Source organism: Coccinella septempunctata, chromosome 7 (assembly GCF_907165205.1).
Source record: "Coccinella septempunctata chromosome 7, icCocSept1.1, whole genome shotgun sequence".
Taxonomy (NCBI): domain Eukaryota; kingdom Metazoa; phylum Arthropoda; class Insecta; order Coleoptera; family Coccinellidae; genus Coccinella; species Coccinella septempunctata.
In genome coordinates, this window is record NC_058195.1 from 9,447,506 (window position 1) to 9,475,355 (window position 27,850).

Genomic DNA, 27,850 nt, shown 5'->3' on the forward strand with positions numbered 1-27,850 from the left:
AGTGGTCAAGTAGTCTTCGTTATATTTTATTTTTGGTCACACTTTTTGTGATTATAAATATATATCCCTTATAAAGGGAAACGGGAACACTGACGAGGAAAATAACAATCTATCAATTCGGAAAGAACTTTTTTCTCGGCAAAAACTAATCGATCAACTATTTCTCATCTCGAATAAAAATTTCGATCTCGAGGTGAACTCCTAGCTCATACACAAAGCGATGAGGTTCAATTTGACCCACATTCTGTCGATTTTTGAAGGAATCAATTAAAATTTTACACGCTATATTTCGATATAATTTTCTGAGCGTTAGAAATCTCCTAGTCCAGATAGGAATGTGTACCTACAAATGGCCTGGTAATAAATGGGCCAGATTTCTTGCCTCTTATTTCAGATCGACTGTGTAATTGAACGATTTATGAAGATAATGATGCGGATTTGGTTTTTGAGCGTTCGTTTCTGCGTTTTATATTTGGAGAGCCTATTTGCAATTTCACCGAAGTGAAGAATGGAAGTCGCTCAACAGTCTTAACACAATGCATTCCTTTTCTTTGAAATGAAGCTTAACATGGTCTATATATTACTATAGGTACATATATTATCGTGTATATCCAATCCATTTCAGAAATCAAGTTCCTAAACTTCAAGAATTTCTTAATTATGTGCAGATTCACCAACAACAAAACTATTTAGATATATTATTTATTTTATGAACATATAATCCGTTTTATTTTTTTTTAAACATTCGCCATATATGCAATCTTATGCTGCCAGGAGTTTTATTGCTTTTTAAAATATTTAGAATGTTTCATATTAACTTCATACTCATTTCATTCATGGTCATTTTTATCATCCAAGACGATAACTTTTCATTTTGTCTTTTTCATTTTATTAACTTATCGTTTTTAATTCTGTTGATCCTCGTTTTATCCGAATATGTCTTACTTTTTAATTATGTAGGTAGGTCACATTTGATGTCTGTGTTTTCAAACATTTCTACATGTTTTATATGACGAGTAATTGTGACAAATTTTCTATGTATTGTCTTAAAATTCGGTGAGTTCTATACATTAGATGATTGGTTTCATTAAATAATGTACTCTTTACTTATATGGCTATCCAATTTTGATAGTTATATTGGGTGTTGGTTATTAAGGTATGAACTTAGTTGACCCATAACCGTGATATTATTTACGTCATCATCATCATCATCAAATTTCCCCTGGAAAATTTCGTCGATCAGAAATAATGATTGCCTGATTCAAATATCTACGTTACTTCCTAAACGATCAGTAGAAATATTTGGAACAAAGCTTCCACTCCATCATAATTTCAGACTTAATTCACAATTGAAATAGAGTTAACTGTTTAAAATGAGATTTATCAAATTGAAAGTGGTTTGGGAGATCAAGATGTGGAAGTATTCCGATGCAAATTGATAGTTGAGTGATATTAGATATTAAATTGAAGAATTTCTATGGTTAACACCGCATTTACCTGTTAATATAGCTATTTATTCTTACCGTTGTACGCCTATCAGAGTAAATTGAAAATGATATGGGGGAAGGGTGTTTTATTAATTATGAGGAGCGATGGTGAAGTTTCTAAAATATAAACGGCGAATAGAGTGAAATCATCTGGAAAATCTTTCGTTTGGTGTTTTGTTGGGATTTATCGCTACTTACGAGAAGAGGTAGGAGACAGGGAATTTGGCAGATGTGGAAAATTGAAAATCTGTCAGTAATCTCATCTAAACTCTATCTAAGCTAACAGCAAAGTTGAAATTTGTCCAACCCTCGTGAAAGAAAAATGAAGCGAACACATTTGCACTTTGAAGATGATTGGAAATACAGGGTGTCTGCAAACAAATGCGAAGGAATTAGGGAGATGATTCCTCGATGAACATAAGTAGGGGTAGTTCCTATAAATTTTTTTCGAAATCGACCTCCCTTCCAAAATACAGCCTTTGGAAGGCGATGGCGAGTTAACAGTTTTTAATTTTTTTACGGGTTCTAAAAACACTGAGTCATAAAACTATACATAATATGAAGCACTTAGTAGATGTTACTCGCACAAATTTTTTAGATCTCATGACTTTATTATTGGGGGTTGAAAATAACAACATGTATTTTAGCGTCATTCTATGGAACACTATGAAGTCATTCGGGGCAACTGTGCGCACTTTTGCCTTTCAAGCCATACCCTGTTTCAAATGTTGAAGCTAGGAAAATTAAAACATATTCATAAGATAGAGAATTTTCTAATCTATAAGAAAACATCAAAAAGCAAACAAAAAAAAACATTTTCTTTCCACAAAAAAGAATTTAATAGAGAAAGTCGGAGTGCGTTCACATGCCCCGTATTGCGGGTAAGTGTGCGCACCCTCACGGGGTAAGTGAACGCAGTGCTTAGTGAACCACACAATCAAAACAAATTACAAAATAATGTCATCAAAATGTTACAATATTAGAGAAATAATGTTTATTGTCAATCCAGAAGCGCCTTTTTACAAGCAGCGCATTATTGTTCGTGCCACAATTCTTGATGAACACAACACTTGATACATTCCCCTGATGGTGGCTCTTCATAATTTTCTGAGCAAATAAATAGGACAATATTGATCGAGTCTTAACAAAGAAAATCAACAATGTCATAATTTATTCCTCACTGAACCAATGCCCATATAATGAATCTATGCGCACACTTACCCGCGCACACTTTCCCCAGTAAGCCAAAATTTGAATTGACGTTCTTATAGAGTTGAGCAGCTAAGAGAACCTAAAATTTTTTATTATATATTTAGATTAATATGCCCATGATCGAATAAAATATTGTTTAACACTGAGGGACTCGGAACTTGGACCTGGCAGAATGTGCAGAGATGCTAAAAATTAACAAGAAAACTAGTGAATTTGATTGATTGCAAATAAAAAGTTGAAGAAACGTGGCACGTCGCACTCCTATGAAAAACTAATTTGGGGATTCTACGACCTTGCTTCACCCAAATGAACCCCTCTTTCATACATTGCACAGTCGAGATATAAGCACTGCGCACACTTACCCACTGCGCTCAGTTACCCCGAATGACTCTAATATGAAGCACTAAGTAGATGTTACTCACACAATTTTCTTAGATCTCATTACTTTATTATTAGGGGTTGAAAATAACAACATATATTTTAGCGTCATTCTATACGATGAAATGGAATGAACAGTGATCAGAACTTCTTGTAAGTTTTTATTTATTCCGAGAAAAGTATCGACTGTATCGAAATTGTGCAGCAGACTTTTTTTCTCCAGAATTGAATGGGAAACCATAAGAGAATTTTCTTTCTCGAAAATCTATCCCACGAAAAGAATTTTTGAAACAAAATCATAAGGGGTTGTTATTTTCAAATTCTAATAATACAGTTATGAGATCTAAAAAATTGTTTGAGTTAGATACATCTACTTAGTGCTTCATATTATGTATAGTTTTATGACTCGTTGTTTTTTAGAACCGGAAAAAAAAATTAAAAACTGTCAACTCGTCATCGCCTTCCAAAGGCTATATCTTGGAAGGGAAGTCGATTTCGAAAAAAATTTATAGGAACTACCCCTGCTTATTTTCATAGAGCAATCATCTTCCTAAGTCCTCCGCATTGGAAATTATTCCATTGATTACACAGGCCAACAAAATGAAAAAAAAATTTGGTGCCGGAAATCTAACATCTGATTTTAGATATTTTTAATGTGCTGATTCCAAAAATGCCACCAGATTTTTTCTATCAGCTCTAGTTTCTGAGATACACGGTACAGGTTAAATGGTATATTGACAGTCCAAAACGTAGTTTAAAATGTGTTCTTTTACATAACGGTAACAAATATGGCTCAATTCCTATTGGTCATTCTACTACCATGAATGAAGAATATGAAACAGTAGCATTAGTTTTGAGAAAAATTAAATTCAAAGAACATCAGTGGTCAATTTGTGTTGATTTAAAAATGATTAACTTCCTCCTTGGACAGCAGAGTGGTTATACAAAATATCCTTGTTTTTTGTGCCTTTGGGACAGCAGAGCTAAAAATGAGCACTGGATTAACAAAAATTGGCCTTCAAGAGATGTCATGATTCAAGGAATACAAAACGTGATCAACGAACCTTCGGTTTCAAGAGAAAAAAATCTTACTTCCGCCCTTGCATATCAAGCTAGGCCTAATGAAGTAATTTGTGAAGGCTTTAAATCGAGATGGAAATTGTTTTGGGTATTTGTCACGTAAATTTCCTGGCATTAGCACGGAAAAACTAAAAGCTGGTATATTTGATGGTCCTCAAATAAGGCAACTTGTTAAAGATCCACAATTCACCACATCAATGAACGAATGAACGAACTGAATCTAACGCTTGGAGTTCATTTGTTCAAGTAGTACAAAAATTTTCTTGGCAATCATAAAGCAGAGAATTACGTAGAATTAGTGGAAACTATGCTTTCAAATTTTAATATTCTCGGCTGTAACATGAGTATAAAAGTTCACTACCTCCACAGCCACCTAGATCGTTTTCCAGAAAACTTAGGTGATTGTAGTGAAGAACAGGGGGAAAGATTCCATCAGGATATTAAAACTATGGAAGATCGTTATCAAAGACGATGGGATAGCCACATGATGGCAGACTACTGCTGGAGCCTTCAGCGAGACTGCCCTAGTAAACTCCATTCTAGAAAATCGTATAAAAGAAAATTTTTATGTGATTAGTGACTAATGTAATTATGTAAATCAAGTTTTTGCAATAAATACTTAAATCCATGTATCTTTGTTTTTTTTAACTGTCAATAGTAATATTATATATTATAACAGTTATAACGTAAATTATATACACAATTTTTTTAAAAAATCTCAAAAACTAGATCTGATAGACAAAATCTGAGAACTTTTTTACATTCTGCATCCAAAAATTACTCAGGAACAGTTAACAAATCGCAGGCACCAAAATGTGTGTTGGCCTGTGTTATAATCCCTTCTCAAGTTGTAGTTGGAGTTATAATAATTCAATTTCTTATGCTATTCTTATAACTGCTGTATCCAAATATCCGCCCAATTTTTACTAACAAACCGACAATGAATAATTTCGATCAAGCTGGCGGATCCATAAATAATTTATAAAAAAACACCGATCATCTTATAATTTCACTTTCGGCGAATAATCTGCGTTCTCGCAATTTTAATGGCTTCAAATTGGCGTTAAGGCAGAAGCCTCGTACGGGGCAGAGTCATCTGCTATCTTCTCGCAATATTTATTGAACTTTCTCCCAGAGGAGCACTCATCACGCAATCAGTGAACGAAAAATGATAATGTAAAACTTTATCGAAAATGCTTTCCATCCTAAATTGGATATCACCATCTAGTAGGCCGGCGTCTGGTGTAAATTACATTTCTTCTCTTGGATGAACATGGAGGTTAATAATAGCACACACTTGTCCGAATTAAGTTTATTGTTCGTCTTTAGTGGGTTAATATTATTGCGGAAATTTACTGTTAAATTCAAAATGCAGTTCGATATTATGCGGTGCAAGCGTTGCCATTCTTATGATGCGATTTAATGTGGCGGAAATTGCACTTTACGCGCAGAGTTTCGTCTTATTTACGACGTCATCTCCATATTTTCTCGTTATTTTATATGCACGATGTTCACAACTGTTTCCTCGCCCGATGGACCTAATCCTTTGTCTGCAGGGTGGTCTAGAGAAATTTGGAGCATAGCCAATAACAAGATAATTGGTATATACAGGGTGAGGCTTTGTTTGACAGAAGGTAGTACTCATCAAAATAAGTCGTTTAACCAAAAATTGTCTATATTAAATATCCAAGATGGCTGGGATACAACCCCTAGAAGTTCGACAAAATTTCATCGAATTTCAAGTACGGGACTGGCATCGCAAAAACGAAACAAAACATAAACATATGGCTGGACAATGAACGGTTCAGTACCAAGTTCATCGTATTAGATGCATCTGGTTACTTTTGAGAGATTCATGCACGAAAACTCTCCGATAAAGCTGCATTTGTAATCAATTATCGGAAATAGGCACGAAATTCACCATTTGCAATATACTTCGGATAAAATACTCAAATGAATGGAACATGTACCGTAGATTCGGGTGACTTGGGACGATTTTGAAATGCAACTTGTCATATTTCAAAACGGTGACCTATTTTCATGTGAGAAAGAGGTCCAATTATGCTAAATGTCTCAGACTATTGATTAGGATGTATAACATGCTTCAGAATTCGGATATAAATTAAAAAAAAATAAAATATACTTGTCCTAAATCATCCACCGAGTTGGGAGGCTTGGGACACGAGTTGAAATCCATTGATTTCTCCACTTTCAAATGAAACAGGTGACTTGGGACGGTGTATAGTTTTGAAAAATTAGAATTTGTGATTATATAGTTGAAATTCGGTAAGGAAATTAAATGATAAACCCCTATTACGGCGAAAGTAAATATATTGCAACTCAAATGTAAAAAAACTAAACAAAACAAGGGAACTTTGATTTCTTTCATTCTTTGGTGATTTCTTTTAGGAATAACGTAAATAATAATATCCTGCGAAAAATCGGCATATTTCCTGCTGCCAATGCATCGCTTGTATCTATTCGGCATTGTCCCAAGTCACCCTATGAAACAACAAAATAAATGAATGAGATCCGTGTTGACGCTTGATTTGAAAACAACCTTGATTCATGACATATCTAATGTACCAATATCCAGCGTATCCAGAAAAAAAATTACACATGCACAAAGTGAAACACATGTACAGGACACTAGAAAGTATAAGGGCCATAAAAAAATGCCCTTTTAATCTCCTGAATTCGTTAATTTTTCCTGTCAATTCAAACGCTCTGGTCACGGCAAACTCAACAAGAATTAATTGTTAAACTAAACGAAAAGACGCTACACAATCTTATAAGTTTGTCCCTTCACTCATAAATGGTAAGAACTGTAAGAAACAAAGAAATCTGCAAGGGGGTACTTGTCCCAAGTTACAGGACTGTCCCAAGTCACCCGAACCTTCCGGTAACTGATCAAAACATAAGCATTTGCATGTACCATAGCCGTTCTTGAAACTTGGCAAAAAATTTTGTGCAGACGAGAAGTGTTTCAGGACGAAAAGAGTTTGGGGGCGAAAAAGTACTTGCCTTCAAAAATAGTCGACTTTTCGTTTGGAAATTAGATATGTCAAATGTCGTTTTTTTTAGATCAACGAAAAACTACTTTTTGCACCTGGATCTGTACTCTTAACAGCCTCAAATTTTGCCTGAACTTAAACCGTGTTATTTTTTTCATTCCTGAATAAGTCCGAAATTTTCGGCATTGCTTACTTTCTCTTATTGTTAAACCTTGTGCGAAAGTGAAAATTGGCGCAAAAGTAATTCAGCTTTCGGATAATCCCTTCACATACTTCTGCAGCGTTTCTCAATCAGATTTGCGAAATCACGTTTATTTATACTAAGTATAGGTAACATGCTCAACATTGTAAAAAAATTTAATAAACCCATAATCTGTTTTTTGCTGGATTGTGTCCAGAGGTATCAATTCAATGAGGCATGTTAATTTTTTTCAATAAGAATATTGTCTTATTGTAGTGTAACTCTTGGGTATTTATGTATATACATCCCGAGTTTCACTCCACAAACTGACTCCATAATTCCATATTTTCACTGAGAAAAGTGAGAGCCACGATTCAGAGCTTTAACGATACAATTTTCAGTTTAATTGATACCATCACATCGAATATACACGATAAAAAGAAAAATGATCAAAGACGCATTTAATTGCCATCCTGGACGCAATATTGAGGTAAGGTGAGTTGAAAGTCTTGTATATTATTGTGATTAAAAACTAATTACCTACTGCCATGTTTTGACATAATTTCACACATTTAAATTTATCATTTCTATGTTTTATTATTCATGAGATAGAGGAAGGAAGAATAAAAACTTCAGCATTCTTATGGGTATACCTATATTTCATTTTATCATCAATTTTACTCGATTCATATCCATCAAATTACTTTCATCAATTCCCCATTCTATAGATTATTAATTCAGCTATGAATTGCGAGAATAATTCCTTTCTGTTTACTATTCCACGAATAAAGTTTTTTTTCGGTGAAATGTGAATAACTCCGAAAAAACAATTATAGAAATAAAAAAACGATAATAGTGGAAGAACTATTTCGAATTGAAAATTCGAATCAAATTTTCAGAAACAATCGTTTTCATCAAAATAAAAACAACGATCATATCAGTAACACCAATCCTAGTTTCAATAGATTCAAGTAGAAAAGAGAAAAATTATGATATGTCATGAAAATAATAAATTATTGATTTGATTCTTTTCAACTATTATTCTTTCACATTCACAAACTGCTCAAAAATTGGATAATTGGTGTACCTAAAAAGGGAAAATAGGAAAAGGTTTTGTATATGTACTGATGTATTAAGTTAGGTGTCTATATATGGTGGACCTGAAATGTAACAGTAACAGTACATAAGCAAGACTACTTTAGAGATTAATAGAGGCATTACTGATTTACTGATTTACTGATTGCTGGGTGTGTTGGACGGACTAACCCAAACCTGCCACCGCGACCAACGGTCTATTGTAGCACACAAGTATGCTCAAAGAGCTAAATCTCTCCCTCTAGTCCCATCCTACCCAAAAAGGAGATGATGTCGGAGGGGGAGTGATTCTTGAGTTCCTCTAGGATCATCTTCGGAGAGCCGAAAACTCCGAGTCTGACCCTGTCTGCCGCCGGGCAGTCACAGAGGATATGCTCAATTGTTTCGTCTTCCTCTAAGCAGAGTCTGCAGAGTGGGTCGTTGACGATCTTGAGTTTTTTGAGGTGGGCTCTGAGTCTGCAGTGTCCTGTAAAAACCGCTATTATGGATCTCAGATTAGTTCTAGAAAATTCTAGCCAGCGACTGGTGTATGGGCTGGGAGGCACTGAAATAGCCCTATGCGAGTGACGCAATCCAGGTCGGTTGCGCCAGTACTCTAGGACCTTTTGCCTTATCCAGCTGTTGTTTCGGTCCCTGATTAAGGAATTGGGAATTCCTATGCTAGGTTCCGGGCCAATAAGCGTTGATGTCGCGCTTTCTCTGGCCAGAGCATCCGATACATCGTTGCCACTGAAGCCAGAGTGTCCAGGTATCCAAATCAGTTGCAGTCTGTTCAAACTTCCCAATTTGGTGAGTTTAGATCTGCACTCAAATACCTGTGCCGAGTTGCATTTGTCAGCCGCGAGAGATTTGATCGCAGCTTGACTATCCGTAAGGATTTTTATCGATCTGCCCGCCCAGCCACTGTCAAGTAAATGGCCTGCGCACAGATCAATGGCGAAGATTTCTGCCTGAAAAGCTGTCGCCGACTTTCCCAGACTAGCACTGAGTTTGGTCAGCGGTCTACGGCTGTAGACTCCGGCTCCAGATCCCTGACTGGTTCTGGAGCCATCAGTAAACCAGCAAGGTCCTTGTAAATAGAAATCCTTGTGATGGAGCCATTCGTCCCTGCTTGGAATCACAGAAACGAATGTTCCCTCGGTGCTGGTTCTTGTGATTATTTGATCAGTTCTCATGCCCATCACCACGTCAGCCTCCAGTTGGCCGACAGACGACTGGGCACGAAAGTGAGTTTGTCAGGCTCGTTCACGGTGAGGTGGTGGAGCCTGTGGGTTGCTAGTCTTGCCTCTCCCTGGACAAAAATGTGAAGGGGAGGGAGGTCTAATAGCATCTCCATGGACGAAGTTGGAGTAGAGCGGAATGCCCCCGAAATCATGAGGCAAGCCGTTCTTTGGAGTTTGGTAAGTTTGTTTTGGGTTAGAACGCGTTCAGTGCAGGACCACCAGGCGACACAGCCATAGGTGACCAATGGTCTGATCACCGTGACGTATAGCCAGCGGAGCTGCTTCGGCGCTATCCCCCATGTCCTTCCACAGATCCTTTGGCAGGCCCATAGGGAGTGCCTGGCTTTGTGGACGACTTTTTCCACATGGGAGTTCCATAGAAGCTTCCTATCCAGGGTAATGCCTAGATATTTGGCTTCCTCTACGAGTGGAATGGTCTTACCGTAGAGAGTTGGAGGAAGGATTTGAAATTTCCTTCTCCTGGTAAAGGGGACAATCAGGGTCTTGGAGGGGTTCACCCCTAACTGCTCCCCATCACACCAACCCTGAATTACTGTTAGTGTTTCCTGAAGAGCATCTGAGATGGTTGCATCGTCATTGCCCTCCAGTAAAACAACTATGTCGTCAGCGTAAGCCTGGACATATACGTCAAGCGAGCTGATAATTGCAATTAGATCATCAACCAGAAGTGACCAGAGAAGGGGTGATAGTACACCTCCTTGCGGACAACCTCTGCCTGCTTTGAATCTAAGTGCTTCGCCACAAAGCGTGGTTATGATGTTTCTGGAGCTCAGCATTGTGCTGATCCAATTCGATATGGTAGGAGGGACACCTCTAACCTTGGCAGCCCTCACTAGAGATTCAGTAAGGGCAGCATTAAAGGCTCCCTCAATGTCCAGAAAGGCAGCCACTGCAATCTCCCTGGAGTTGAGAGATTCATTGATCCTGCCGACAAGATTATTGAGGGCAAGATCTGTGGATTTGCCTTTCTGGTAGGCATACTGATGAGCACTCAGGGGATGCTTTCGTAGAATCACCTCTCTGACGTGCTCGTCTAGTATCTTTTCAAGAGTTTTCATCACGAACGAAATTAAACTGATCGGTCGGAATGATTTAGGCTGTGAGTCTGTTTTTCCCGCCTTGGGAATATAAACGACTTTGACCTTCCTCCAGTTGGATGGTATAAAATTCCATGCCAAGCTGGATAGAGGCATTAACAAAATGAAGATTCTATCTGGTGGAGTCTGAAGGCTTAAAAAAGATTCCTTCTGTTACAATCACCTTGAAATCAAGGTTCAAAACCGGGTGTGTCCTCTTTTAGCTCTTTGTATTGCTCTCACTCTATTCGGCATTGTGTCAATGAGGTTATCAGTGGAACTTTGAGAAACTTTTTGCCAAATTTCTATGAAATCATTGGTGAGCTGCTGTATTGTCTGCGGTGGGTCGGGTAAGCGGTGTTATTGATGTGATATTGAAGATCATGTTCAATACAAATCTGGTCTGGAGAAGCAGTGGACCAATCCATTCGATAAATGCCATGCATCTGTACTGTCATTGACAATTTTGGCCCGTTGTGGACAAGCAAGAAATGAGCTTTTGTGATTATTTTCTGTCAAGCCATTTAGTGTCATGAGGACCATAAAATGTGCGTTTATACGCAAACATACGCTTCTCCAAACTCCAACGAAAGTTCTTTTTTTCCAACTCGCATGGAAATGATTTTCGTCAATAACAAAACTAGTCTAGCTCTATTCTGTGATTTTTTATGACAAATACAAGAAATTTGCAGCAGCTCTTAAGCCTGCTATGATTTTGATAATTAAAATTCGATATTTATATTCAGTGCCGTCTCGTCAGTTATACCGGACGCAACAGAACAATCAAAATTCTTTTGGATGTTCGAAATAATAAGTACTCGCGTATCAATTAAAATGGGTTGCATGGTGTGGTCAATCTTCTGGTATTCAGCGATCCAAATATATCTAACGAAGTCCATTGAACATTTCTTTCTAATAAACAATTACATGACATATGTTGAACGGCAAAAATTTCTCCAGAAGTATTTTCATTGTGAGAAAAGCTTGAAGAATTCTGTTGTAATTATCTCAGTTTCCATTTGAAAGCTTTCCATTTTTTTCGTGTATAATACTTCCAATGAATACAAGGTATTCCTTTTTCGCTTGAGTATGTATAAATACAAGCATCCACACGTATGAACTAATATCAATGTCACAAATGCAGTCAACAATGGCCATAGCAAAAAATTAACGTTATGCCTGGAGCAAACTGAAAGTACCAACTTCACACCTCGTTCGTGCTTTCAATAATGGACAATATTCCAAACCGAGAAATTTGAATGATACACATAAATGAATACAATAATCCATCCCCCTCTCGAAGACAATTGGAGAACAATCATGGAGGTGTGGATGGATTTACTTTCTAGTGGTTCCGCTGAAACAAAACCGTTCGCGATAAAAAAAAATCGGACGGTACCACTTCTTTCGTACCACTATTTCATAAGCGACAAAAGTACCATCTCGTTCAGTAGCCGCGTATACACGGTTCAAACATCATAAAGATACTCCAAAGTGGTACCAAGTGGGGTTCAAGTGGTACCTTCGAATTGGAAGGCAGTACTACGGTAATACAAGTGCAAGGCCGACCAAGGTCGTATAACGAAGATACGCTATCAGTCAGGGGTTCGAGGTTTCGACAGGATAGGGGTTTTCCCAGTGAAATTGTTTAAAATGAAGGTGAGTTGAAAATTGCAATTTTATCTGTATACTAAATAGAACTGTTCAAATTTGGCAGTAGAAAAATGAACGGTAAAATGTTGCTTAATTTTCCTAAAAAAAGACTTTTTCAAAATTCAATTCAAAAGCCACAGGCAACATTATTTTGATTTGTTAAAACTTGCTGTCTGAGACAGCGAAAAAATGTCAATATTTTATTCTGCCAAATATAAGTTTATGATAATCAATAATAGGAAATACAATTATTTAGGCATTCCAAAAAACGCAAAAAATGTTTCGACTACTTATGTACAGTACCAAGAAAGCAATCAGATACTTCTTACAAATTAAATAATATTGGTTTCAATGAAAATCTTTGAAATCAAGCACGAAAAAAAATGCTCCCTGAAACCTTCCATAGTGTTAATTCTGATAATTCATTTCAGCCAACGAATGTAAAATTTTCGAGTACCACCCTGTCCTTGTCGCTTAACAAATTTCAATTAATTTCGAAAGGAAAATTGTACTCCTTACTATTTTATATTCCTTAAATTTTTCACCATTCTTGAAGGTCCGCAGGAAAGCAATGAATTGTGCCATTGCTGAACAAAATTTCTTATCAATTTCTGTATCCATTGATTTGCATTGTAAAACGTCTAATTCATATTCATATTTGATTAGACTGTCATCTCCAATATATAAATTGAATTATGTTTTATCACCAGTATGATGGTACAAGAAACTTAATAGAATTAAGGTAAAACTGTAATTGCTTCCAATAACATATTATTTATTGTGCCTAAGGAGCATAAATATGACATGTTTTAATTGATTGCGGATAATTGTAACTTGAACCGTTACAAGAAAGAATTTATTTATCAAGATACCAATTATTATTATGAAAATCAGCCCTTCTGCTTCGAGGATTACAAAATCATTTTTTCAGATCCATAATAAAAGAAAAACCTGAATCTGTAGCTTTCTATCATCAACAGAATCTACACTTTTCCAATTGAAAACTTGATGTAGATATGTTGAGCATTAAAATGATCTTGATCGTTCATCACAAATTTTCAGAAATAATATTTGTTGAAGATTTTTTGTTTGATTGATATCAACTGAATACAACTCTTCCATTTTAAAAGAGTAGCATAAATCAAACAAGTGTTTCACTTCATCAGCCTCTTCAAGTCTCAGGTCTCTACCGTTTTATGCTATTATACTGGCTCTAAGATTTTTTCTCAAACAAACTATGAAAGCTTTTATGTGTTTCTGGTTTCATCATTATTTGAATTGGAGATTGATTTATAACGATACAAATCAATTATTTTATTTGTTCAGAGATGATGGAATATATAGCTAGTCATTGCTTATAGTGGTTAAGCTAAAGTTAAGTTGTTCAAACAATAGTTTCCAGAAGTAGAGCCAGAAGTGTTTAATGAATTTAATCGGGTAAACAAACTGCAATTAAATATTCAGGAATGCTGGTAAAACATTTGAGAATTTGGCCCACATCTTGGAATTCCTCACCATAGGAAATGATCCTTGTAGATGATAATTTAACCAACAGATATGTCGTTAATTACAGAATCTAGAGATAAAGAAATTTGCATCTCATTGAAACAATCACTAAGTTTATCCAAAGCGGTATTGATTGAATGAATAATTCGTTTTTTCGTGATCTTGTTTCGAAGATTGAAGAATTTCCAAATTTACAATTGGAATTGGAACCTGTATCATTCAACCACATTGAACAAATTGATTGATATGAGTTGGAATGTCCGATATTATATGGCTGAGAATGTAGTTTCAGATTGTACAAAAAGGTGCAATGATATGGTGAAGATTCCAGATTCAATCTTTCACAAAAAATTTTCAGATTTTCACTTGAAAAACCATCAGAATCAGGCACTTTCATTATTACATTCGAAACTGTTATGGCCAATAGAAACACTAGCTGAAATGAACCTATATCGTGCTGAAAAACCATTGAAAATTGTGAGTTGAGTGCAGGAGAACTCAACAGTTATAACTCGAATTCACACAGTCTTCGATTTCAGTAACTGCCAATAAATCTTCTTCACTCTACTAAGCAAGCAAACGCTCCTTATATTTTATGACTAATTATGTTAATTTCTTGTTACAAACATCGATGCAAATAGGTTTATTTCTACCTATAATCGATTATCGTTCTTGAAAGGAATCGACCCAACATGGTATGTGATCTGCAGAGTCTGATGAAGTTGGTATTTCTGTTGTAATTTGAATATTTTGAACGTTTGAATGAAACATTTCACACGAGAATCAATCTCCTTGAGAAGTCAATAAGAATATTTTTTCAAGGATAAATAAATATAGATGCATAATAAATGTGAGAGATTTTTCAATTTTGATTATTTGAATTATAAATTTATTAATTAGGTAATAAAGAAATGAAAATCATAAGAAGGTGATGATACATATTTTTAAAATTCATTTTCAATTTTTTTTCTGAAATATCCTGAGTAAAACATTGCAAATTCCTGCATGCGTATATCTCGTATTTGTTACTTCTCTTCTTAATAAAAATTGTGGAAAGTTGTTGTTTTCTCCAATTTTTCGTTATCTGGGTCGGTGTTCTTGGGAACACGCACTGCTGAAGTGAGTTAAAATATTGCAGTTCTTGTTTATGTTTCTACCAGGATCTACGGACGATTAATATCTGGATTTATAATGTTCTACCCGAGCAATGAAACTCGTATTTTTCGAGTTTTTCAGTTAAAACGGTACCACTTACAAGTCTTCATGGGTATTTCATGCTAATCTTCCTTAATAATCGCTGAAAGGTTTACCTACTTTCACGAAATGAGAGATACATGATTAAAGCTATTTTTTTATTATTTGTTTTTATTTTCGCAGCTTGATTTCAATAGGGAACCCTTAATTTGGTTGTTTTTTTGGCATTTGTGAAGCAAATAACACGTTATTAAATATTAATGATCATATATCGTTACAAACATCTTCACCATTTATGTATACACACCTCATCTTTAAATACACCCTGTATATGGGCCGATCGTTGATTTTGAAGTTTTATTATTGGAAATAATAGCGAAAATCTTGAAACTAAATCCATAATTTTCAGTTCATGCTGTTAGGTTACTCATAAACTTAGTTGATGTACCACACTGATGCTAAGTGATTTCACGTCATTCATTTTAGAACAATGAACTGAAAATCAGATGTTGCGTGAATTTCCAACGATTATACGTTTGATTAAGAAATTAATATACCTAACCAACATTTTTCCGCTTTCTTTTGCTTCATGAATAATTTTTCATCTCTTATCCGGCATTTTATTTCCCATTTTCATTTATATGAAAATATACCCCCGGTATACTAAAACTAGGAGATGCACGTATCTGGTCAACATTCAGGCATTTTTTCTGATATTTGTCTTCATCTTCAATAGAAAATTGATTTTTTCTGAAACTTGCAATTCAGTTTTTCCATGTCACATAGAAAGGACATTTATCGCCAAGAAATTGTTGGGAAAAATAGCTTCATATATGAATTCTGTCTAGACTATCAATAACTCCCTGTAATCTTGTATTTTGGAAACCTTCTATGCTGTAGTATCAATTTGGCAAGTTTGTGGATGGATTTTTTGACCTTTAACATCGTCAATACTCGTGAACTTCTCACCCGGTATATGGCACAAGAAGCCAAAAATTGTACTTGTGTGTTATTGAACCTTAATGAAAAGTTCCCCTTTCTGTAAAAACCATACCATAGAGATACATCCCGAAATAGATGGTCGGCAGTATAGGTACGTGATTGAATTGAATCATTAAAAAAAAGTTTGCGGTGTGCGATGATGATATACCGTAGCATCCGATTAATACAGTATGCAATAATAAATCCATCAAATTGCCGACGGAATCTGGGCATCGATGGGCAGTTTAGGTAACTTACAGTTAGCCGAGGCAATTTTGGATCATATTGTTTCAAAACTTTCACACAACGCTAAATTGAGTGTGATATTGATTGGCTGGATGCTGATTTGATAGTGGATTTCGTTACTACTGTGAAAAAAATTCACAGTTAGGTACTTCACACGATTTCGGTAAATTATAGGATTGATTTGATCGTCAGGCCAAATTTTGGGGAGGTAAACTTTAATAACTTTTTGAAAGAGAGCAGTGAAGTGTATTGGACAGAAGTACAAATTGCATAAAATAAAAATCACCTCAGAAAATTGCAAAAAACAACACAACGTTGCCAACGATAGACACTTCGATGAGAGGACTAAACTTAATTTTTTCGAACATGACAACTGCTTTCTTGAAGAATATAAGCCACAGTCTCGATGTTACGTTTTTCCACTTACAGTTTGAGTAATGAACCATTTTATGACAACGAAGATAGTATTGAAACATTAAAGAAGGGGTTTTTTTTATGCTTATGGACTTTTCATTAGATTAATATCGTTAATTCACGAATATTTTCTTTGCTCAGCTACCTTCAAATCGCAGAATCACGAGGGTAGGTAGATGTTGCAAATTCAAAGAAAAAAAACATAATATTGCCATCAATTTCATCATTAATGAATTTGTTCCCTTGCTCTCCCTTTAAGTTACACAAACTCTCAACTCAAAATTCTTCTACTGGAAATGAACACACGGTGTCCTTACATGTTATTGTAGTACGAAATCTAAATTTGAAAAAAAATTCCTTCAATCCTTATTGCAATAACCCATTCTTTCTAGTGGTATTTGTTATTTCGGATCTTTATTGTATTCTGCTCTATTATAACGTGAATATACCTACTCCAGATAAGTATTTTCACTTGTCCTGATGATAATTACAGATTAATATCGAAACATGACAATTATCATATCGATACATCTCATTTTCAATGGGAACAAGAACAAAGTCTGCGTCCATTATCCTGATTTAAAAGAATAATTGCCATTTTTTTGACCTCATCATTTCCCAACTTACTCCGAATAAAACCAGATTAATTCCTTGAAGAAAGTACAAGTTATTATTGCCAGCTGCTAAGAGGAGACCCATAATGGAACATTCTATAATGACTTCGCTTTTATGGTACTCAAATTGAGGATACAATGAACACTCCAAAACGTTACTGATTGGTTTGATGCATTCCTCATTATCAAGGGAAATTTGATAGGGAGTTGTCAGCAATGATTTTCAATTCCTCCATTTTTATTCCATTACATCTATTAAACTATCGTTGGCGTGAAAAATTATTCTGCAAAAATACAATATTTATATAATTTTTTGTACGATTATTGTTGTACGCTTAATTATATGATTTCCTGAACGTATTTTCATATCATCATGTTAATCTGATATGAGTATTCAATTCTAAACGTTCAACTGGGATGTGATGATTAAAAATTCCATAATAAATAAAAAATTAGTTAAACGAGTAAAGGATCTATGAAATATCTGATTTTATCGAGATCCTCGAGAGGCGAAGTCGACGGAATATGAATCTAGTTTGTAATTAGGCACTCTGAAGGCTATTATTAAGAGAAACTGCCGTTTTTCTGGTGATAGTTCAACATACATCTAGAATTCTGATTTTACGAGTTTTTGAAGACCTCTAGAAAATTGTTGATGATTCTAATGAGCACCTTTGTATGTGAAGCGGAATTAGCTATGCTACGGAGTTGAAAAACTAATAAACCATAAAGACACAAATTCTTGAAGGATGAAGGTGCATTCACTTATTGCAATTTTATACCTATTCCGAATCGGACTTGCTGAAATGGAATTCTTCAGAAATTTCAGGTCATAATTATTGCTCGTTAACGAAAGCCTCTCCTGGAGGTCTCCTTTCTTGCATTTCTATCAAAAAAAAAAAATTTCGAGTTTGAAACAATAAATACATCTCAGAAAAAACTTCTTTCGATAAAGAGCATTACAATTTTTAACACCAAATAAAAATTATAGAATGTGTATGAGATACAGTTCTGGCAGAGGTTAGCGTAACAGGGTACTATGCAATTTTTGTATGATACAAGAACCCTTTCTCCCTGTGAATGCAGATGAATGTACGAGTGAGTGGATGAAGTAAACTATTTGATCAAAAATATTCTGAATTATCAATATAGAATCCATTTGATAATATGCTCTAGTATACAAGTTGGGTGTTTAAAAAGGTACTATAATCAACATAGACCTAGAGTATCCTAACCTACATTTCGAGAGATGAAAAAAATTCAAAAAGCTTGAAAAAGCTTTCACGCTAATCATACTACAATTTCCTTCACAAGATGCCGCAGAGAAATATTTGAGGTAATGAATATTTTCTTCTTTGATGCGTCTAACGCCTAACATTTTTTTTATACTTCTAATTGCACAATGAATACCATTCAAGTAAATGCTTATGACGCTTTCTCTTAATAAATAATTTCGACTTCATAAATGTCTCTAATTTGATTATAATAACAATGGTACAAAAACTTAATAGAATATTTCATGCAGGGCTCCTCAGATCAATTAGAGACGTTCGTGAGAAGTAACATCTTGTTGTTTTGAAATGGGAAGAAAGCATTCTCCTTGTTGATTTGTTTTGATTCGAACATGTCATTAGGAACGTGATTATTGTGTGTAGAAGTGATAGAATTCGAGGATTAAATAAAATCATCCCTGATTTGCGAGATTCTTATTACCTTTGTGAGGAGTTGTGAAGTATTAAGGCATTAAAGTGAATCTGAATTGAATGTCTCAGTTTCAATCAACAATAGTTTGCTGCGTAAAACTGTCTCCCTTTCCTAAACATTTTTTCGAAGTTTCTTAACACTTTTGAAACAGCATTAAACAGCTCCATATCCCGAATTCAAAATAAGTATAACATCGATTGACTGATTCGGTTAACGAAAAATAACAGGACGGAACGGTCACCCATCCAAGTAATAAGCACCCACAAGGCTTCTTGACGTCAATCGGAATGAAATGGTAAAATCACCTCAAATTCACTCACCTTCGGAAGAAAATTAGACAACCTTGAAGCGTTTAACGATAGAATCGAAACAAAAGTAATTATTTGTCTTCAACTAACGAAGGATAATCAATATTGGACAGAAATTGTCGTATTCTTTCCCTAATAACAATATCGAACGGTTTTCATAGTGACGTCTTATCCCACAGATTCCTTGACATGTATTCTTGAAAACTGCGTATTCTACGGCTACCTTCCTCATGATTATGGAGAAACAGTCGCAAACAGTAAAATTTCGACCTCAAGTTGAATACTAATGAGATATTCAACGTGACTTCTTGATCGAATTGATGTTGATTGATTCCAACAGTTGACATCACTCTCACACGTTCGAAAGCAAAATTAATTTCGCAAGAAACGTATAAATATACTAGGGTGCCAATTCACGGAATCATTAACCCATTCACTTTCATTCAAATGAATAATTTGTAGCAATTTAACATAGAAATTGATTTGTTCAGGAAGGAACAGAAAATATCGATAGAATTTCTATTGTAGTTGGGAAGCCCAAGAGGAATATTCGCGATTTATGCGTGCGTGTCAGATTAATATAAGGGGAGACCCCGTAGAGTATCAAAAATTACACCTGTATATAGGGGAACTGTCTAGGACAGCCTAGACAGAATGGTAAAAGAAGAAACAATCATTGGAAATACTTTGGCGTGTCAGATTAAGATATAATGTGGTTAATTACATGTTGAAAATTATGCATTCTCTTACTCTCTTACAATTTAAGCGTCACGAAAATGTGTGGGAGGGCGCCACACAAAAAAAAAAACTTCACGTGTACATTCTCGAGCGCGTTGGCTTTATTCCTCAATTTGAAGCTAATGATTCGAGAATAACGGAAGAAATATAATCTGACTGTTTCAGCAAGCCGAAACAATAAATATTGACCATAAAGGTCACAAAAATCAGTTTTTTTGAATTACCTCCTCTCCTGGGCTTCAAATTGTTTTCGCATTCATTATAAAAGTTGTAGGGCATAACATTTTCTACAAGTTTTGCCCGAAGCAATTTTGTCTACGTTTGAACGTTTTCGAGATATATGTCGATGAATGTACATTAGACTGGGTTTCTACATTGTCGTTGGTCGCATGTGTTGCTAAGCTCCTGGCTCTTATCACCCTCTAGCTCGAAAACGGTGTTAAGAGTATGCAAAATTTCTTCAGACAAAAGTTGTATAAAATTTTATTATCTACAACATTCATAATAAATACAGAAACGATTAGTAGTGGTACAAGAAGGGAGATATGTAAAAAAATGCCTTGTTATCATCTTCAAACTGTCATATTGAGATCTGTTTGAAAATCTGACACGCTCGAGTATGTACAAGTAGAAAACAATTTGTTTTGCCTTTTCAAAGAACTGCTGTGATTTTGCTTCATGCCCGAATTGTCAGTCTCTTGAAAAGAAGCTTCCTTTGGGTCCAATTAACATATCCTCTAAAAATCTGACAAGCTTGAAATTTTTTTCTTCAACATTTTCAACTCTTCCGTACGGCCAGCCCCACCACGCAAACTATCAGATTAACATGAATTTATTATCAGAGACACGTAGGGTATATACAATATCTTAATCTGACACGCTCGAGTATATATACCAGACGATTTTTTTTACATCTTTGAGAACCTGCAGACGCTTTCCCCACCGCTGAAAGTGCATACATCATATAGAACCTTTTTTTTTTCTTTCTACCATCTAATCTTCAAAATCCACTAGGTCTTCACTACGCTCTAGTAAATCACAATTTAGAATCGTCGGCTCTTGTACTATTGTAGATTCTTCTGGTGAAAATTATTGTATTTGACCTGAATTCAAAGAAAAAACTTTAATGAACTTTTCAAAATATCTATGAAGACAGATAGAAACTGTGAAATTGAAACATAATGAAAATATCCATAGAACTAAAAATATTTAATTAGTTAGTATTGACTTCCTGGGTTCGTCGCCAGTATTGCATTGAGTGAAAGTTGTTCAAACAATTTCTTTGTTTCAGATTTACATTCTCATCTTGGTCTGCGTATTCGCACCTCTCAAGCCCTCAAGCTGTTCACCAATTGACCAAAGAAAAGCCAGGGCGCTCTACTACAATTACATGCCTAGTAACGACTACGACTTCGACAACTTAGACTTGGAAGATAGTGGCAATTACGTTAACGAGGATGACATCGCACGTGCCATCTCACCTTCAGGAAGAAAGGTTCAAAAGGTGATTCCAGGAAACGCCTTCAATTCTCCCATATATTACATAGCTCTACCCCCACAACCATACATTTTCGTACCGGGTATGGGATACATGTCCCAACCGTCAAATCCGAGCAGCAACTTCCTGAATCTACCGATAAACTTCCTGGCCAACGGAAAACCCAGCAACATTTACCAGTGGTCTGCCAACAATTACCAGAACCCGCACAAACCGACAACCACGAAAAAACCCATGGAACATCCAAAGCCCACAGATTCCCCGATCATCAACCTGGATAACAAATTCGTCTTCAACGGAAAACCATCAGATACAATCAGCATACTCAGGGATTCTTACAACGCCCTGTACAGCGACGCGCTACAAAATTTCTATCCTTAAATCGCCAATTAAATTCGATTCGTTTTGGACGAACGTAAAAACCAAGGTCTGATTTTGTATTTATTTAACGGATTGTTGTTTGTACCTCCCTATTTTCGGAGGTTTCTGTTAATTGATTTTCTCTTTTTATATCAATTGGAAAAATCGAAGGTCTCGATTCGATAGACCAGTGAAAACGATTGTCTAATAAGTACTTCTAGTATATTTATTGTTATTTATTATTCATATATTCCTATAGAGATGATTATATTGATATTGAAGTAATGCTATTAAATTATTTAAATTATTGTGATCAAGTAGATGGACTAGCGAAAACTGTTATCGATTAATAAAGAATTTCTTATATCGAAAGGTTGTTTTTGTCGTGATTGTTGGAGCAGACAATTCAGCATGGATTTATCAGGAACTCGGTAAAGTAAATATTTGAGAATTGGTGATCTCATATTAGGTATATGTTTATCACCGAATATCTTCACCTGTCGAAGCCAACCTTGTTGTCAGCATGTCTGTGGGATTTTTCACTGTGAGAAGCAGTACATTCCAGGCTTCTATATGTCTGTATTGTCTTATTCCTCTTCATTCTTTGGAGCACTGGGCTACATCATTACGACTCCAAGGAGGTACTTATTTTGTTTTTAAAGTCGACCAGCAACTTCATCCTGCAGCTTAACGATGTCTACTGAACTTTGATCCTCTTTAGGTCACAATACATATGAAATACTAGGAGAAAATTGGTAAAAAAACATTGTGTGGCCGCGATTTCATTAGATTTTCTGTATAACATAACATAATATGAAACTTTTATTACTGAACAGTAGTTCGCCTGCACTGTATATGAGCATTAAACATTGTTCTATGTTGCTACTTCTTGGCAATGAATAAAATGTTTGCTGAATGTTTTGTCTTCAATTTTCAATCTTCAGAATTGTTTGGTTCAAACCAAAAGGTGCAGAATTGTTGCATAATTGCACTATATAGATTTTATTTTAGTGTTTCATCGATTCGTCGCCAAGTTGCTGTTAAATTTCTTCTTGATCGACTTCGAACGTTTTTTATTGGGTGTAATAAAAAGTTTTTGCATGTTCGTTGGCCATAAATAATCGGATAATCCTTATGCTCATTAATTTATGAATGAGCTTGATGATTATAGTATCATGAAGATGCCAAGAACTTGGTCCAATTCATTTTATGCTGGATTCAGTGGCAGATCCTATAACAACATTTTGAAATTGACGGAGATAATGATTCAAAAACACTGCAAAATTTTGATCAAGATCCACCCATTCCAAAATCATCAATCAAAATTGAAGAAAAAACATTCAGACAGTATGTAGACCTCGATAACATTCCAATTTCAGTACCGGAGTGAGATTGGTCAATTTGAACTCTTGTTTGTCATAATTCAAAGTGTTTTCGATATTTATCATTGCTAAGCACTTCTATCATATTATGGTACTGAAAGTGCTTCTTTAGAACAAGTACTTTTGTAAGTAGATTTGTTGAGAAAAATCCATTAAAAAGAGAATGATCAATATTAGACTGGTTATATGGGTTGATATTGATCACACCGATTTTATAGCATTAAAAAGTATTGCTTCCATTCATTAATTCATATGTGAATTTCGGAATTATGAAATTAATGAATTGGTTGGCGTCACACCAGATAGTAAATATATGTTTGCCGATACATTTTTCGAAAATATTTTTTAAATGCCGGTCATTCGAATGCATTGGATATACAGTTGAAAATTGTGAGCGTTTGCATTTTGGGAAGGACGCTGCAATGCAGCGTACGCCACTGGTTACACCTGGAAGATAATGGCAGTACCTACTTTCCCGGATTTATGTTCAACAATTTTATGAATCACGCAAATGTTAATTTAATGGTTGTTCATTCAAGAATATTCGGTTTTGTTTCAGTTTTTATTGCTTCATCATCGTGTATACTACTTAACGTTTGTTACCACCTCAAACGTGTATTTTAGCACTTCATGGAGCCCCGGTGCTTGCTGGCTAAGAACTTCTGTAAATCTTAATTAGTCACACAGGAAGAGGAGTCTTTGACCGCTTCCGAGGTAGAAAATGAGGCAATTCAGTTCCCAGTTTTCTGAAAAACATATTTCTAGTTTGATCGCCTTCGTATTAATTCCTTTGTGGCATAGGCGGCCACGGAACTGTTTTTAATTAATTGGCACAGTAAAAAGAATAATTTCTATCGTTTTAATGCTCTTTTGTATGAAGTGCAGATGGTTATATCCGCCACAAAAGGTTTCTTTTCGATTTGATCATTTTTAAAAGCTTTTTCACATGACTTGGTTCAAGGTTGTTTTTGAATGAGAGAAAGTTGTTAAATTCATAAAATCCAATGTGTCGGATTTCCCTCTCAAAGCAGAGTTTATCGATTCGTCTCAATATTCAAGCCATCTTGAAATATATAACACAGATCCGAATGAACTGTATAATTCCAGAATAAATGATAATTATCCCCGAAAAATGGTTATCCTCTGCCGAATCTTATGATTTATCTGCGAAGATTAAAGTCTTTGTCTGAGCAGATTTATGAAAGGGTTGTTGTCCTGTGCAATGTAAAGCCTATAATTAAAAAGGCTGTAGTATGTTTCAAAGAACTGCTGTGATTTTGCTTCATGCCCGAATTGTCAGTCTCTTGAAAAGAAGCTTCCTTTGGGTCCAATTAACATATCCTCTAAAAATCTGACAAGCTTGAAATTTTTTTCTTCAACATTTTCAACTCTTCCGTACGGCCAGCCCCACCACGCAAACTATCAGATTAACATGAATTTATTATCAGAGACACGTAGGGTATATACAATATCTTAATCTGACACGCTCGAGTATATATACCAGACGATTTTTTTTACATCTTTGAGAACCTGCAGACGCTTTCCCCACCGCTGAAAGTGCATACATCATATAGAACCTTTTTTTTTTCTTTCTACCATCTAATCTTCAAAATCCACTAGGTCTTCACTACGCTCTAGTAAATCACAATTTAGAATCGTCGGCTCTTGTACTATTGTAGATTCTTCTGGTGAAAATTATTGTATTTGACCTGAATTCAAAGAAAAAACTTTAATGAACTTTTCAAAATATCTATGAAGACAGATAGAAACTGTGAAATTGAAACATAATGAAAATATCCATAGAACTAAAAATATTTAATTAGTTAGTATTGACTTCCTGGGTTCGTCGCCAGTATTGCATTGAGTGAAAGTTGTTCAAACAATTTCTTTGTTTCAGATTTACATTCTCATCTTGGTCTGCGTATTCGCACCTCTCAAGCCCTCAAGCTGTTCACCAATTGACCAAAGAAAAGCCAGGGCGCTCTACTACAATTACATGCCTAGTAACGACTACGACTTCGACAACTTAGACTTGGAAGATAGTGGCAATTACGTTAACGAGGATGACATCGCACGTGCCATCTCACCTTCAGGAAGAAAGGTTCAAAAGGTGATTCCAGGAAACGCCTTCAATTCTCCCATATATTACATAGCTCTACCCCCACAACCATACATTTTCGTACCGGGTATGGGATACATGTCCCAACCGTCAAATCCGAGCAGCAACTTCCTGAATCTACCGATAAACTTCCTGGCCAACGGAAAACCCAGCAACATTTACCAGTGGTCTGCCAACAATTACCAGAACCCGCACAAACCGACAACCACGAAAAAACCCATGGAACATCCAAAGCCCACAGATTCCCCGATCATCAACCTGGATAACAAATTCGTCTTCAACGGAAAACCATCAGATACAATCAGCATACTCAGGGATTCTTACAACGCCCTGTACAGCGACGCGCTACAAAATTTCTATCCTTAAATCGCCAATTAAATTCGATTCGTTTTGGACGAACGTAAAAACCAAGGTCTGATTTTGTATTTATTTAACGGATTGTTGTTTGTACCTCCCTATTTTCGGAGGTTTCTGTTAATTGATTTTCTCTTTTTATATCAATTGGAAAAATCGAAGGTCTCGATTCGATAGACCAGTGAAAACGATTGTCTAATAAGTACTTCTAGTATATTTATTGTTATTTATTATTCATATATTCCTATAGAGATGATTATATTGATATTGAAGTAATGCTATTAAATTATTTAAATTATTGTGATCAAGTAGATGGACTAGCGAAAACTGTTATCGATTAATAAAGAATTTCTTATATCGAAAGGTTGTTTTTGTCGTGATTGTTGGAGCAGACAATTCAGCATGGATTTATCAGGAACTCGGTAAAGTAAATATTTGAGAATTGGTGATCTCATATTAGGTATATGTTTATCACCGAATATCTTCACCTGTCGAAGCCAACCTTGTTGTCAGCATGTCTGTGGGATTTTTCACTGTGAGAAGCAGTACATTCCAGGCTTCTATATGTCTGTATTGTCTTATTCCTCTTCATTCTTTGGAGCACTGGGCTACATCATTACGACTCCAAGGAGGTACTTATTTTGTTTTTAAAGTCGACCAGCAACTTCATCCTGCAGCTTAACGATGTCTACTGAACTTTGATCCTCTTTAGGTCACAATACATATGAAATACTAGGAGAAAATTGGTAAAAAAACATTGTGTGGCCGCGATTTCATTAGATTTTCTGTATAACATAACATAATATGAAACTTTTATTACTGAACAGTAGTTCGCCTGCACTGTATATGAGCATTAAACATTGTTCTATGTTGCTACTTCTTGGCAATGAATAAAATGTTTGCTGAATGTTTTGTCTTCAATTTTCAATCTTCAGAATTGTTTGGTTCAAACCAAAAGGTGCAGAATTGTTGCATAATTGCACTATATAGATTTTATTTTAGTGTTTCATCGATTCGTCGCCAAGTTGCTGTTAAATTTCTTCTTGATCGACTTCGAACGTTTTTTATTGGGTGTAATAAAAAGTTTTTGCATGTTCGTTGGCCATAAATAATCGGATAATCCTTATGCTCATTAATTTATGAATGAGCTTGATGATTATAGTATCATGAAGATGCCAAGAACTTGGTCCAATTCATTTTATGCTGGATTCAGTGGCAGATCCTATAACAACATTTTGAAATTGACGGAGATAATGATTCAAAAACACTGCAAAATTTTGATCAAGATCCACCCATTCCAAAATCATCAATCAAAATTGAAGAAAAAACATTCAGACAGTATGTAGACCTCGATAACATTCCAATTTCAGTACCGGAGTGAGATTGGTCAATTTGAACTCTTGTTTGTCATAATTCAAAGTGTTTTCGATATTTATCATTGCTAAGCACTTCTATCATATTATGGTACTGAAAGTGCTTCTTTAGAACAAGTACTTTTGTAAGTAGATTTGTTGAGAAAAATCCATTAAAAAGAGAATGATCAATATTAGACTGGTTATATGGGTTGATATTGATCACACCGATTTTATAGCATTAAAAAGTATTGCTTCCATTCATTAATTCATATGTGAATTTCGGAATTATGAAATTAATGAATTGGTTGGCGTCACACCAGATAGTAAATATATGTTTGCCGATACATTTTTCGAAAATATTTTTTAAATGCCGGTCATTCGAATGCATTGGATATACAGTTGAAAATTGTGAGCGTTTGCATTTTGGGAAGGACGCTGCAATGCAGCGTACGCCACTGGTTACACCTGGAAGATAATGGCAGTACCTACTTTCCCGGATTTATGTTCAACAATTTTATGAATCACGCAAATGTTAATTTAATGGTTGTTCATTCAAGAATATTCGGTTTTGTTTCAGTTTTTATTGCTTCATCATCGTGTATACTACTTAACGTTTGTTACCACCTCAAACGTGTATTTTAGCACTTCATGGAGCCC

General features: G+C 35.4%; 2 protein-coding genes across 4 annotated transcripts; both read left to right on the forward strand.

The window, feature by feature from the left end:
- Positions 1-1,090: 1,090 nt before the first annotated feature.
- Positions 1,091-22,355, forward strand: LOC123316953. 3 transcript variants are annotated; one of them, XM_044903277.1, is made up of 2 exons: positions 1,091-1,156; positions 21,417-22,355. In XM_044903277.1, exon 2 carries the CDS (start codon positions 21,516-21,518, stop codon positions 22,002-22,004), a length of 489 nt encoding a protein of 162 aa, XP_044759212.1. In that variant the 5' UTR covers positions 1,091-1,156; positions 21,417-21,515; the 3' UTR covers positions 22,005-22,355. The 3 variants fall into 3 exon arrangements, with proteins under 3 accessions (XP_044759212.1, XP_044759210.1, XP_044759211.1); XM_044903275.1 differs by lacking the exon at positions 1,091-1,156 and adding an exon at positions 12,182-12,426; XM_044903276.1 differs by lacking the exon at positions 1,091-1,156 and adding an exon at positions 18,558-18,711.
- Positions 22,356-22,506: 151 nt separating this feature from the next.
- LOC123316756 lies at positions 22,507-26,201 on the forward strand. The gene is made up of 2 exons (XM_044902972.1): positions 22,507-22,527; positions 25,263-26,201. Exons 1-2 carry the CDS (start codon positions 22,507-22,509, stop codon positions 25,848-25,850), a joined length of 609 nt encoding a protein of 202 aa, XP_044758907.1. The 3' UTR covers positions 25,851-26,201.
- Positions 26,202-27,850: the final 1,649 nt, after the last annotated feature.